This window comes from Aplysia californica, unplaced genomic scaffold (assembly GCF_000002075.1).
Source record: "Aplysia californica isolate F4 #8 unplaced genomic scaffold, AplCal3.0 scaffold00809, whole genome shotgun sequence".
NCBI classification, from domain to species: domain Eukaryota; kingdom Metazoa; phylum Mollusca; class Gastropoda; order Aplysiida; family Aplysiidae; genus Aplysia; species Aplysia californica.
The window spans coordinates 130,198-145,103 of record NW_004798079.1 but is presented as its reverse complement, the minus strand read 5'-3'; the positions used below and the strand labels follow the sequence as shown (position 1 = coordinate 145,103).

General features: G+C 40.7%; 2 protein-coding genes across 2 annotated transcripts; both read right to left on the bottom strand.

Moving 5' to 3' along the window:
- Positions 1–114: 114 nt before the first annotated feature.
- Positions 115–1,469, bottom strand: LOC118478670. Its single transcript, XM_035972710.1, has one exon. The coding sequence runs from the start codon at positions 1,450–1,452 to the stop codon at positions 115–117; it is 1,338 nt and encodes a 445-aa protein (XP_035828603.1). The 5' UTR covers positions 1,453–1,469.
- Positions 1,470–4,419: 2,950 nt separating this feature from the next.
- Positions 4,420–11,859, bottom strand: LOC101860052 (monocarboxylate transporter 14). The gene is made up of 5 exons (XM_035972709.1): positions 11,328–11,859; positions 9,003–9,146; positions 7,855–7,998; positions 5,588–5,781; positions 4,420–4,506 (listed from the first exon to the last, which is right to left on the bottom strand). Exons 1-5 carry the CDS (start codon positions 11,857–11,859, stop codon positions 4,420–4,422), a joined length of 1,101 nt encoding a protein of 366 aa, XP_035828602.1.
- Positions 11,860–14,906: the final 3,047 nt, after the last annotated feature.

Here is a 14,906-nt window from a genome sequence, read left to right as displayed (position 1 = left end):
TGGTGCTGCTGCTGCTGCTGCTGCTGACGATGATGACGACGATGATGATGGTGATGAATATGATGATGGTGATGATGAAGCTGCTGCTGCTATTGAAGATGATGATAATGATGATTACGAAGACAATGACGATAATGACTCACCTAAAAGAGGAAACTGCATAGAAAGAGAGAGCGAGAGCAGCAAACTCCCTAGAGACAGCAGAGCTCCCAGTCTCTCTATGCCCACCATATCCACAATGTTGTTGGTATTGAGGCTCAGCGTCACCGTTCCCAGAATTCCCAACATCACAGAAAAAAACACCAAAGTCTCAAAAGTGTCAAACAATTCACCGAGACAGCAAAACATTGCCATAAGCGCTGAGCAAATGGAAATGATGTATTTTGGACGGATTAAGTGGAAATCTCCAATGTAGCCGAAGCATATTCGACTGAACATGTCTAGAACGCCGTATATAGTTACCAAAAGGGCTGCCCTACTTTCTGAAATACCCGATTTGACAGCGTAGGCTGGTAGATAGATAGCAATGAACATGCCACATCTGGCTAGGACGTACGCGGTCAAGTTGGAAAAACACTGCCAGTCCTTGAGAACCGAGAAGTCGAAGATGGATTTGATGACAGTCTTTAGAATTTGAGGAATTTTTGATATTCTCTTGTTGGGATGTGCTTGTGAGTTGGTGAATAATTTGGAATTTGTGGTGTCATTTTGGCAGGGGTACGATTGATGATGATTATGGTCTTTTCCTTCGCTGCTGTGGTGAGAGTTTCCGTCTGAAATGCTTATGGTGCTAGCTATCAGAACTGGTGTAATATTTAGGTTTCTAAGCCACTCCAAAGACTCGGCCTTTCGCTGCACAGCGCCATGGGGGAATGGGTGATTTTTATGGCGTGTCGCGCGCCCAAAATCTGCCATGGCGTCATTCACAGTTTGACTTCTTTGACGACGGCAGGGAGTCAGGTCTCCAGAACAGCTCCCAGGGAGTACAGAGCTGGCAACCAGGTCCCCTTGACCCTGCTTCACATCGTCTGAAGCTCCCTGAGGTAGAATACGGTACACACAGTGACATTGTTCCTCGGTTCTATGCCCGCAAAAGTCAGAAATCGTCATTGAACTACCTTTCTGATTGTCTCGCATGAGATAAGAACGTGCTGGATTCGTGATGAACTTTTCCCTCTTTGATGACGTTTTTGAGAAATGCTCTTCATAAAGGGACGTAACCAAATTATTATCAGAAGACGTCTTTTTTGGAATGACAGCCTGAGTTGTCTCCTCTGGCGAGTTCCCCGGAAGAAGCTCCACCGTGACGTCATACTCATACTCGCCAGGTGTCAGTTTTACGCCTTTTTCATTCGTCTTTTTTGTTGATTTGGCGCTGAGCTTTGACGAAATATTTCGTCGCCTGTAGCTGTCCAGGGAGCGGAAAAGAGCACAAGCAACAATGCCCTGCATCTGGGGAAATTATACAATAACGATGTAGTACAATTTAATATGATAGAGTAGTAGCATGCACGATACTTAACACTTAAAGCTTTGGTTTTATTGAGGAGTTTGTTTTCGGTTTAAAAAAAAAAAAGATCTAGATCTACCCCAACAATCTATTTTTTTATCAAGAGACAAAATACAAAAGCATACAGAAAATAACGACAACACGCGCAACAATATGTAATAGTTTTATAATTCTGAGCGACCGGGAATGAATGAATGGAAGATCCCTGTTTGTGATTATCTTACGAGTTGAATGGTGCAGTCCAAACGACGTACAATATTTCCTGGTCACATCATGGTTCATATTTCGCGGACTGGTAACATCGCAATTCTATAATAGCCCAAAGTCACTGAAAAACTGATTAGGTCGCTTTTAAGATCAAGCGGGATATCCCGAAAAATGCTGTTTTGAGAAAATTTAAAGCAAAGTTTTTGCCCCTTGTTCACTTTCTTCAAAAGACAAGGATAGTTTTCTCTATAACCAAACAAATATACACACCAATGACACCAAACGTCTCCTATAGATAGGGCAAAGGCCACTTTTGGTGTAGGTCAAGATTTCTGGAAACCCTGAAATCTGGTTAGCCCGCTTGTCCTTCAAAGCGAACATTCATCGACCTTATTCAAATTTTAGTCTCTTCACCGAAGAGTAACCATAGGAAACTTTGGTTGCAGCAAAGCTATTCAAACATCTAAAAAAGGTTTAGGTTTTATTAATGCTTCTTGTCTCTTATAAACCAATACAGAATGTGTTGATAAAGGTGTGGGAGGGTTTCCAAAACAGCGGGTAAGGTTAATAAAGGCATCAAACACGTACTAAGTATATCACTGTGTTCTATTTCACGGATTTTAATCTTTCGCATGGGGTTCGGGAGAGTAATCCCCGCTATGTTCGAGGTGATATTTTACTTGTGTCTTGTCCTAATGGGAAGAAATAGGTTGATATCAAAGAAGTTATATATAGTCCTAGAGTTTGTGGTAGGGATGGCCCCCACGTAAACCAACGAGGGCTGCGCGCGCAGTATCTATTCGGAGACATCTCCGACGGAGATAGATCAATCGAAATACTTTTTTGCCTCTAGACCAAGTAAAAAAATCTGAGGGGTTACAGTGAGGGGGGGGGGGGGGGGTAATCCCCCTTTTTTAAAAACCCATAATTTGATATTTTGCAGTTAGGTTTGAAATTTTCTTGAAAATAATTGAATTTCCTACAGTTTTAGTGGCTATATGTGTGATCTGCAGCAAACTTCGCAGCTTGACCCCCCCCCCCCCACACAGTGCATCTGTGTGCGAGAGTGCGTCTACAAATAGTTCCTGGTTGCTCGCCGGAGACGTCTCCGAATATCTTCTGCCTGCTGCGTGTGCCCACACAGGGACGCTTAACAACCTCCAAGGGGGGGGGCCAGCCAACAGACGGAGAGTGCTTTTCGGTGCTTTTTGAAAAACTTGCGCGGGATTAAGAAGAAAACATATAAGAGAAAATTCCTCAAACCTTTGGGGCTGGGGGGGGGGAATTAAGGGGGGTAAATAAATATTTTTTTTTTAGAAGCTGGGGGGGAGCAGGGGGGGGGGCTCTCTCTCTTTCTCTCTCTCTCTCTATGTATATATATATATATATATATATATATATATATATATATATATATATATATATATATATATATATATATATATATATATATATATATATATATATATGAAGGGTGCAAGGGGAGATCCAGCGATATCCAGTTTTTGAGAAAATGAGCTTTTCGCGGACTTTTGCAGTCTCAACCATGCCCCATGTTTTTAACGTGTGGAAAAATCTAAAAACCACCATAGTCTGTCTTAATACTCGCGAGAAAAAAGTGTAGGCAAAAGGGAGAAACAATGACGTCCAATGAGTGCAAGGGGAAGACAAGAGATATCAGCTCGGAGTAGAGACGTATATCCCCCAGTCTGCCTTGACTAACAATTAAATAGGCAGTCGTTTTGAGGTCATGTGATGCCGCTTCGTTTACGCGCATTTCAAAACGGTATATGGTCGATTTAACGGACAAGCGGGCTTACCCAGATTTCGGGGGTTTCCAGAAATCTTGACCTACACCAAAAGTGGGTATTGTCCTACCTATAGGAGAAGTTTGGTTTTATTGGTGTGTATATTTGTTTAGTCATAGAGAAAACTCTCCTTCTCTTTTAATGAAACTGAACAAGTGTCCAAAAAACTTTACCTTCGATTTTCTCAAAACAGCTTTTTTCGGGATAGCCCCCTTGTGCTTCAATCCCACCATATAGCAATAGAAACCAGAGGTGACAGCAAAGTAAAAAAACCCCCAACAAAAACAAACAAAAAATGTTCAAAATTAGAAAGAAAATGGGAAATGACTGAAGTACAGATAATGTCAGCGCACGTGATAGGGTTGCCCCCGAAAGAATTATTAAGATGCTTGGAGGTGACTACTGGTGACGAAAAAACCCAAACCCAACGCGTTATAGTCAATAGCTCATTTCAATAGTGTCAGTAGCAAAGACCAGCAATACAGCATACTTGTCTCTCTCATATCAGTGGACAACATCAAGAACAGATGTCCTTGCCAGACTGAATATGAAGCACAACTCCACCATTATGACTAATTCTACTCCATCAGAGTGGAAAGACGTGGGGCTGATTCGTTACACTTTTGCCAGTATTTGGCATGACCAAGGCCGTCAGTGTTTCGCTGTCTTTACATAGATTGGAAGTATTCATGCCATACTTGGTTAAAAATACACCTTTGGAATAATCAATGAACCGTAGATAAAGATATTACAGCATTTCAGCGCACGTCTCCATCAACATTGTAATGATGAACATAGCATTCGCTCTTCCACTGTCAGCTGTTAACGCAAACTACATTTCTAAAATCACGGGTCTTATCTTGGTATCAGCATTCTCAGTAGTACATTTAAGTTTTATTTTGTGATTCTTCTCTCAGTCTTTGCGTTCCTCTGCAAGACATCAGAGATAGTCGACTGCTGGTTCTTCAGCCTGAGGTGTAACTGATTTTTAAGTACGCAAAGGTTTTTCCAACTTAGCGCGGCCCTTTGCCTTCAGGCCACTTACCGATTTTAAAGGAACTCTATGTTAAGGTTTTATACTGACGTGAGAATGTTCTGTTTCGGTAGGAACACAATTGAATCCAAGGGATGTTTAATGTGCGCATCTTCCACTCGGGACCACCAAGATTTTTCACCCTTATCTGACAAGGCTAGGTGTTCAATCTTATCAACCCTAGAAATAGGGAAGTGGCAGTATTAAGGAGCCTGGAGTGACATTAGAAAGAGCTAAGATAGCAGTAGAAAGAGTCGAGAGTAAGGGAGAGAGGAGTCAAGTCAGGTTTCGAACCGGGGACCTATTGAATGAGAGGCCAACACCGTACTGTAGACCACAAGGGCCACCACCGAGTGATTCATAAAAAGAATAATTGTTTGCAGCATTCGTAGTCTGCTGTTCCAGAACGTTTGGTTAACGTGACGGATGTAGAAGTTATGTCTCTTGAAATGTTTCCAGTTAATTGAAGGTATTGAGCGGGTTGGTCAGTTTCTGCACTCTCCATTCACTAAGTACTTCATTTGTTTCATGTGGGATTAGATAAGGTCTCACTCCTTTGCCTTTAAAGATTTCTTTAATTGTTTTTCCTACTTCTACATCTTTTAGAATTCGTGGTTTAAAGTTCCAACAATTTTTAAATAAACTGATGTGTGTAAAAATTTCAAAGTAATTGGATGCATAGTTTTGAGGTCAACGCTCTTAAAATGTGTGAAGTTAAAAATGTTAATGAGTGTATTTTATATATATATATATATATATATATATATATATATATATATATATATATAATATATTATATATACATATATATGACACATATATATATATATAATATATATATATATGACACACACACACACACACACACACACACACACACACACACACACACACACACACACACACACACACACACACACACACATATATATATATATATATATATATATATATATATATATACTGTATATATTATATTATATTATATACAACCTCTTTGGCTGCTATCTTTGAGAAATGAGAACCAACCTCGTAAGCAGAGAGCAGCAGATAACATCCGGAGAAGCCGTACTGCTCCTTGATGTAGCCCGTGAGCTGAGGGACCAGGATGGACGCGAAACTGACGCCCAGCAGAGAGATGGAGGAGGCCAGAGCCCTTCGTCGCCGGAAGTACAGGCCCACAAGGGTCAAGGCCGGAGCCACCATCCCGCCTTGACCTAAAGCTGAGAAAAGGTCAGAGGTGAATAATTCAGTTTTTGTTTAGTTTTTGAGAACGTTTTTACAGTACGTGCAACATAAACATGACACGTCGGTGGCCTAGTGGTTAGGCTCTCGGACTCGCAACCGTAAGGTCGTGGGTTCGAATCTCGTCAAGGGCCCGACGTTGTGTCCTAGGGAAAGGCACTTTGCACAAATTTTCCTCACTTCACCCAGGTGGTAATGAGTACCCGGCTATAGACAGTGAACGATCTTGTCAGTTTGATAGTGTTTGAGCGCGTGAAATCCGCAGCTTGCACTGTATGCTTCTGCGGAAGCTGAGAATGTTCCTGAGTGTTCTCAGAGGGTCTGCTGGGGTAATAATAGTTGTAAAGCGCGCATAGAGCATGCTCTTGAGCATGGATATGCGCTATATAAAGGCAATTATTATTATTATTATTATTATGTTCGTACCGAAGATTAGATCCGAAGTGTTAACTACAAGAGAGGAACAAACAAAGAAAAGAAAGAAGAGGGATGAAAAAGATAGAAGTTTTTGATGAGAAAGAAGGAGGAAACCAGTCCATAGCACTCGCCAATCACCCACCAGGTTGATTCCGATATGGAAAGATCACAAATGCCTGAGTGAAAAACAGTGTGTGGGTGTTTCCAAGAGTAAAGAAAAATCAATTTAAAGAAAAAAAATTTAGCAAATAAACTCCCACCAATCCATACAATCCCCAACCAAATAACAAAAACAAAAGCAGAACCTTACTGTTTTCAAAGAAGCTCATTATTTCGTATTCTAGTAAGAGATAACCCTTCAACTTTTAGTAAAATACAAATGAACGTAAAATAATATACTTTCATACATTAGCGTGATAATATCTAAAACTAGTTATGATTATTATGATTACATTGACAAAACTGCATTAACCTTGTATTAACAGGTCAATATTTTTGTAAATACCTGTTGGCTGTATTCTAGAAAATTCCTGAATAAATATTAATAAAAAAACCGAAAGGGTTGTTTCTACAGATATTAAAAAGTTTACTGCTGGGGCAATATTCCTTTTAAAAGCAAACCCGTCTCTTTTTTTTCTAATCGTGACACCATCTTTATTGAACGCATGTTTCGAGAATCTTTAGTGCAAAAAATGTGTTCACTGTAAAATTAGTTTCATGTTACAAGTTTTGCCAAAAGAAAGGATCATTGGTGAGCTGTGACGTAGGCCATATGCGTATGCAAAATGTGTGTGAGAAGCGGGAAGTGTTGAGAACAATTCCATTTTTCGCTTGATTTAGATTTATAATATTTTGTATAAATTTCTGAAATTTTTTTTTGTAATCAAGCCTCAATTGTTGTGGGGAAATATGATTAAGTTCAGACAAATTGATACAAACTGCTGTGCAAAAATATGGGCGACATCGAATCACCTTAAAGAGATATTTGAGGATAAGCTTGACCACGAATTTTTGACCGCACTTTAGTTATACTCCAAGACTGATGTGCTGATAGATCATATTGTTAATCTAACAACTGTGTGATAGCACCATACGTTTTGGAAAGAAAACCCACCCCAAAATAACGTAGTTGTGGCTATTCTGTATTAACTTTGTGATAGTCCACTCACTAAATAGCTCTCATGGACGTCGATGACATAAGACCATATTGTCAATCTAGTTTCGATTTCATCAGGTCGGATCCCCAGAATAAGATCCCAGAAGTAAGGGGTTGCACGCTCGCCCGGCGAATGGCGATTTATGCGAAAATCCCTGGGTTTTTTCCTCGGCTGATAACTTTATTAGTTCTTGGCCTAGCATCATAAAACCAACATAAAACGAGATGTCTATATGTGCTTTTTGTTTCCATGTTAGTTTCAACGCGGACAGAAATGCGTAACATTATAGAATTTTTAGTTAAAACTGCAAGGATGGTTACGCGTTCTGTCATGATGCGTGGCACGCACATTTTGACAAACTCAGAGCGTAGCGCGTTTCGGACGCTTTATTCGAGCGGAATTTCCCATCACTAATCGTTTTAGTCGGCTGTAGAAATCACGTGATTCTGTAGTAACATAACTGATCTATTGACTTACCTTTGAGCACGTTCAGTAATGTGAAGACCTCCATGCTGGGGGCAAAGGTCATGAGCAAAGTGCAGCCTGCGTTGACCACCGCTCCCGTGACAGTGGTCACTCGGAAAGACGTTTGAGGAAGGAGCAAGTTCATCGACAGTTGACCTGAAGCAGAAAGAGTAATGATGGTTAGGATGACCATAGTTTAGATAGGGAGGGACTTTTACGGCACTTCAAATACAAAAAGCTCATATTAGTGTGGATTATTAGGGGTTTTACTAGACAGTTACGAACTGAAGCGACTTAATTACATGACACAAAGAAAAGAAAGAGGAGGGATAGGGACAATTAATTGATGTCTGACAGGAATGAAGGAGTAAACCACACCAGAACACAAGCCAACCCCCACTCTTATACTCGTAACGCTAAAGTAGGAGTCAGAAAAGGCAAAGGACACTTCTGGTTTTTCTTGGCAGTACCGTTTTTCCAATGTTCAGTTTCCTATCGAGGTACATCGTGTTCTGTCTTCGAGGGAATGGATTGTGATTCTAGCTGAAAGTTAATAAAACATCAACAGCAATACACCTATCTCAAAAGCAAGTCATTTAAGTTAAGAACTAACCTGTTCATAGTTCGATGCTGCACCTACAAGTATTTGACGCAAAGTAGTATTAGTAGAATATCTGTTCTCCTATTACACGAGACAAATGCTGGAAAAATCAATCGAATTTCATCACCTTTCTCCTGGGACTCATTAAACGTCAACCCCAGACCACCCCCCCTAAAAAAAGGAAACGTTAAAAAAAAACCCACTCAAAGAACTAAAAGTAACAACAACAACAACAACAACAACAACAACAACAACAACAACAACAACAACAACAACAACACAAACAAAAACAGCAACAACAACAACAACAACACCAACAACAACAATAACAGCAACAACAACAACAATAACAACAATAACAACAGCAATAAAAGCAATAAAGACACAACAACAAAAACAACAATAACAACCGCAACAACAACAACAACACCAACACCACCACCACCACCAACAACAACAAACCCAACAACAGCAACAACAACAGAAAATTTGTTATAAAAACATGCTATAAATCATATTTAAGAAAAAAAACCCCAGCTCCAAAAAAATAAGTACTTACAAGAAAAGCAGAAAGTCAGTGAAGCGAGAGACTGCATCACAGTTACCATGGTGACGGAAGTCTGGTAGTGATCCACAATGTCAAGCAGCATAACGGACATGACCACGTGATAACCGGGCACCAGCAGCAGGACGATAAATGCTCCTGGGGACAAAATAGGTCACCGATGCCTGCTTTCATTTTGTAGATAGCGGTAGTCATCACTGTTGGTGCGTTCAATTGGAATTTGGCTAATGAAGAGCTTTATTTTTAAAATGTCCACCCCCCTTTTTTTTCAATTAGTAATCCGCATTGATGCGTTCCCTGGTCATGTCAGTAATTTGTATGCGTGTGAAACCTGGGCTTTGAATACAGACCTTGAAAGAAGGATCAAAGCTGTGGAGATGAGATGCTTTCGAAAAATCCTTCGTATCTCTTACAAAGATCACACCACAAATAATGAAGTCAAACAACGAATCAAAAATGAAATCGGACCATATTTATGCTGACCTTCTCACTCTGGCAATGAAACGCAAACTGCAATGGTATGGACATATCACCCATTCACCCGGCCTTGCAAAGATGATCCTGCAAGGTAACGTCCAGGGAAAAAGGAGCAGAGGCAGACCGAAGAAGAGTTGGGAGGACAACATCAAGAAATGGACAGGCCTGGAACTCAAAGACACGCTCAGGTAAACTGAAGACCGGAAGGAGAGGAGGAAGCTGGTGGAAAAATCTTCCAAAGCGCCCCGACGGACATCCAGTCTACGGGATAGGTGAAGGTGAAGGTGAATCCGCACGAGCATATAACACAACAGAGTCAGGCTACAAACACAGGGGTAGATCACATAACACTTGGCCGAATGACGTCAAAGGGATCATCCAAAAGAATAAAGCCTCTACAACAAAAAGCCACCCATTCCGCCCTTCACCGAGCATTGCTCCTTACTTCGACATCTAACGATCTAAGAGGAAGGGGGGAAAGTTAGGTGAAGTTCTTTTTGAATCAGCTTTTACTCGTTGATTAGATGCAATGGTGACAGGTTAGATTAAGGATGGGATAGGGTTGAGTGTTGGCGGCCTAGCCATACCCTGCCAAGGAAGATTGAGAAAGGCTGATGATGATGGTGATGATGATGATGATGATGATGATGATGATGATGATGATGATGATGATGATGATGTTGATGATGATGATGATGATGATGACGATGATGATGATGATGATGAAGATGATGATGATGATAGAGTGGGGATGAGCATGGATGATGATAGGTATGGAATTAGTGAAGTGAAACGTTGGGATAGTTTTTAGCAATATTAATTTTAGTTTGAGTAAAAATTTCACGATATTTGAAACACAAATAAATATAACTACCGAATATTGCAGGTGTTACTTACGAAAAAGAAGGACAGATAAGGATGATAGACGTTTGACAGAAAAAAAGGGAGCACCACACTAGAGGCATTTCTAAACAAATAAATATATGAAACGGATGTCGTAAAATTTCTCTCTGCAAATCTAACCAGGGAAACAGTGCCTGTGGTGTCAAATCATGGACAATTCTGACTTACACTCGTACACAACGCTAAGACTAGTGTTTTTGTTTCCAATGAAAATAGAACACTATTTAAATCTGTTCCTGGGCTTATGACGATTATATTATTGCATGTTTCCCATCAGCATGCTTGTCTATGCCAGCTTTTTTATAGCATAATTATGTTCTCTCTGTATTTTCGGACATACTCAGTGGATGTTTGGCGGGTGCTCTGATGTGATTTACTAATTCTTTCCTATCAAACATGAATCGTCCCGATCTCTCTTTCTTTTTGCGTTTGCTACCCTCTTGTAACACTTCTAATCTTCGGCTCTAATATCACCTTATTGTGTTCCAAGTGCCGTAAAACACTTACTAAAACAAAGGAAAGGACTTACCTAGTGTGATCATCCAAGCCCAGCCTTTGTCGTGTGTCTCTCTTTCTTTTTGCTTTTGCTACTCTCTTGTAACACCTCTAATTTTCGGCACGATTATGACCTTATTGTGTTCCAAGTGCCGTAAAACCGAAGTGGCGTCGGTAGCCTAGTGGTTAGGCTACCGGACTCGTAATCGTGAGATTGCAAGTTCGTGTGTTCGAGCCTCAGCTTGGTCCGACGTTGTGTCCTTGGGAAAGGCACTTTACACGAACTTCCCTCTTGGCTCGGTCCTATCGGAGACGGACGTTAAACTAGGAGGTCCCGCCCCTTAAATAACCTAATAGTGTTGATAGGGGCTATAAACCGATACAATTTTTAAAACAATTTTTCCCCTCGTAAAACCGTTCACTAAAAGAAAGGAAAGGACTTACCTAGTGTGATCATCCAAGCCCAGCCTTTGTCGTATGGCACGGGGTCTTCGGAAATTCTGTCGTTTCCATTTTCAACGTCTCCGTCTTCATCGTCGTCGTCGCTGTCTCTGGCGGGTTTACTGGGGCTGGAGTATCCGTCACGTGATGACTTTCTCCACAAAGTTTTAGCAGAATCTTTTTCATCGTGGGTGTTGTCGTCTGCCAGGTTCCCCTGGTGTCTGTTCTGGTCGCCACACTGTGTCGTTGTAGCTGCATCGGACGCGAGGTTTGTGTCAGACACCGCCCTGGGCACGGGCTTGTCCAGTGACTGACCGCCAGGACTGTTCTGAATACGACCATCATCAAGTTTAAGAAGTACATCTTCTGTCTTATCTAAACCATTTGTATCCTGAGAAAAACGTCTCTCATTGAGTGTTTTATCGCCTTCTGGACGTGAAATTTCTCCATTCTGATGCGAAACCTTCTTCGAGCTGTCGTCTTGGGGTAATCGTGTAGAATCCACACCTCCGTTTCGGCTACTCTCTACCGTCATAGTTGAGAGGGGTTGTGAGCAAGGTCTGAGCTTTTATAAGACTACCAAGTAGCCCATGAAGGTTACAGCTAAAGAAGACAAGTTCTAAGTTGACACATTTCACGATTACTGCTTGCTGTTTTGGGTCCCGCCTTGACTTTGTTTCTTCGGCCTGTTAAAAGAAAGGACTAAAAAAGTTATTCAAGCGGTGGTGAGTTCATTTTGGAAAGAAATAGTCCTTGACCAATATTCTGCAGAGTAAAAACTGAATTTAACAATAATAATAACAATAAATAGCATTTGTATAGCGCATGTCCCCACTCGAAAGCAAGCTCTATGCGCTTTACGCTATATTTGTACCCCAGCAGACCATAGAACACTTAGAAACATTCTCAGTTTACCGGAAAGCTTACAGTGCAAGCAGCTGGTTAAGCGCTCAAACACTAACAAACTGACAAGATCTTTCACAGTCTATAGCTGGATACCCATTCCCACCTGAGTGAAGTGGGGACAATTCGTGTAAAGTGTGTGTCTTTCCCAAGGACACAACGTCGGGCCCGCAGCTCGAACCCCCGAACCCGCAACCTATGTGTTTTATTCTTCTGTTTTTTGGGCATTTTTTCATGTTTTTTTGACCCGCCCTGTGTTGCTCGAATTAGTTTACATGTATAGCAACGGAAAAATGGCTGATAACCCATCAGGTTCCCCCCCCCCCCCCGTCACAACGTTTTTCTGCTTCAAAAGCCTTGGAAAGGTTTGATGGGGAACTGTCAGTACTTTCCGATAGTGATGTAGGAGGTGATGAAGTTAGACCTGAGTCGGACAGCAGCGACAGCGATGAGATTGAAGATTCGCAAAGAGGGGCGTGTGTGCAGCGTTTTTTTCTCTTTTTTTCATTGTGAGTGATTTCACCAAAAGTGCGACAACTTTGTATATACTTGACCATTGTGCATGAAACTGGGCCCAGTTAGAGACAATTGGATATACTTCAGTATGACTAAGTCATGAAGTGATTGGATTTAGCGGCTATACACTGTGAGAAATGTAAGTTGAAAATATTTTGTTTATTTTTTATATTTTTTTCACCTTGTGTTCACTTACCTCCCATGTTTGTTTGGATTTATGATTTTTTTCATTTTTTATTTATTAGATTAAAAACATTCTACATTCAATTACCTTCATTTTGGTATATAACATGTCTTACTTCCAGATGGAATTATGCCCACCAGACACAAAAGAAGAACAGGGGTACTTCTGAAATTCTAAGACTAAGAAATGCCTTGGTCACAGCGCGGAAAACGCCTTGGTAGTCAAAAAGTTAATAGACACTATAAATGTATTATGGAGTACAAATGGGCAAAAAATCCCGACGCAATAGTGAATAATTAGAAAGCTGTTGATGAGAAACGTGTTTCAGTGCTGATAAGATAGTCCTAGTTTTCACAAAAATTTAAGGACTCAAGTAGATAATAATAGCATGGGGTGGGAATGGTGCATGTGTTGCTGTGAACATGGGGATGTCTTAGAGAAAACTGAGAGAAATAGCAATTTTTTTTGGTAGAGGGTTTTACGGCGCTCACAACAGCATAAGGTCATGTGAGCGCCAGAGAAATAGTAAGGAAAACATCGAAATAAATGAATTTGAAAACAACATTCAATGCTTAGACTAAGAAACAGATTGGGATAATTGCACGCTGGTTTGAAAATAAAGACCAACTAATCTGACATTCTGTGAAACAGTCAGAGAAACAGATTCAAAAATGGTGAAATGGTATGGGTTTGACGCCCCTATCAACACTAGAAACAGACGCAGGAAGCCCTACCTTACATTACCTTCACAAAATGATGTGATGTTGTCTGAATGTGGCGTGGGTAGTCTAGTACGCTCGTAGTTAAGCTAGCGAACTCGTAGTCGTGAAGATACAGGGGTGATGGGTTCTTTCCTTGGGAAGGGCTCTTAGTACAAGTACGGAATTCTCTCACTTGGCTCAGTTCTATTGGTCATGTCTCTTGAGTAACCCTACAGTGTTGCAACGAACGATTAACGTATGTGAGGCATCGTGGTAAAACCAGGCACTCGTCAAAATAGTCAAATCAAAGAAATTGGCTTTGTCCTGACTGTTGGGCAATATTTATCGAATTTTTTGTGTGCGGCTTAACACTTTTTATATCCATTTTTTTAAAAACGCGTTTCTTTGTGGATTTTACTGAAAGACACTGTTTAAAGACACACAAATATGTCAATTTTCAGTTTCCCAAGAACTCTCCGGCTATGGTAGTCGCCACACTTTGGTGGCCATTTTCTCACTAGGTTCACTTCTGAAACCAGGCAACCCTGACCACCTTCAATCGCAAACATTTCGACTTCTATTTAATATATATGGATACTTTTTTCACCAAAAAAAGCAAAGTTAATGAACAGGTTTTAAGATAATATAAATAACTTCCATATGCCCAAAATTTGACGAGTACCAGATTCCACTGCGTCGTGCGTGACACATATACCATTGTATACATTTGTGTGACAGCGTGGTGAAATCAGGCGCTGGTCAATAATGCTTGGCCGTTGGAGTTTTTATTGGTAACATCTTAAAACCTGTCCAATTGTCTTGCTATCGGCGGAACAAATGCCCATCTATCTTGATGAATAGAAGTCAAGATATTGGAGATTGAAGAAGGTGGGGTCAGTGGTTTCAAAGGTAGAACTAGCGCGAACAAGGCCGCCAACGTTTGGTTATTTCTGTAGCTTGATAGTCCGTGGAAACTGAAAACTTATATTTTTTGTGCCTTTAATCAACGTTTTTCTTGTAAAATCCACCAAAAAAAGTGTTTTTAATTGGACAACAATGGTGTTAAGCCAAAAAACAAAAATTCGATAAAAATTACCCAACTGTCAGTTTCTTCATTTTCATTATTTTGACGAGCGCCTCATTTCACAACACTGCCTCACATTAATCTGAACGTGTTTTGCACCTCCATCAACTCAGTCTTAGATCACTTTGGAGACGAGCTGCATCGTTGTTGGAAATCCAAGTCGGTCTGAGTGGGATACATCCGTCTCCCCCCCC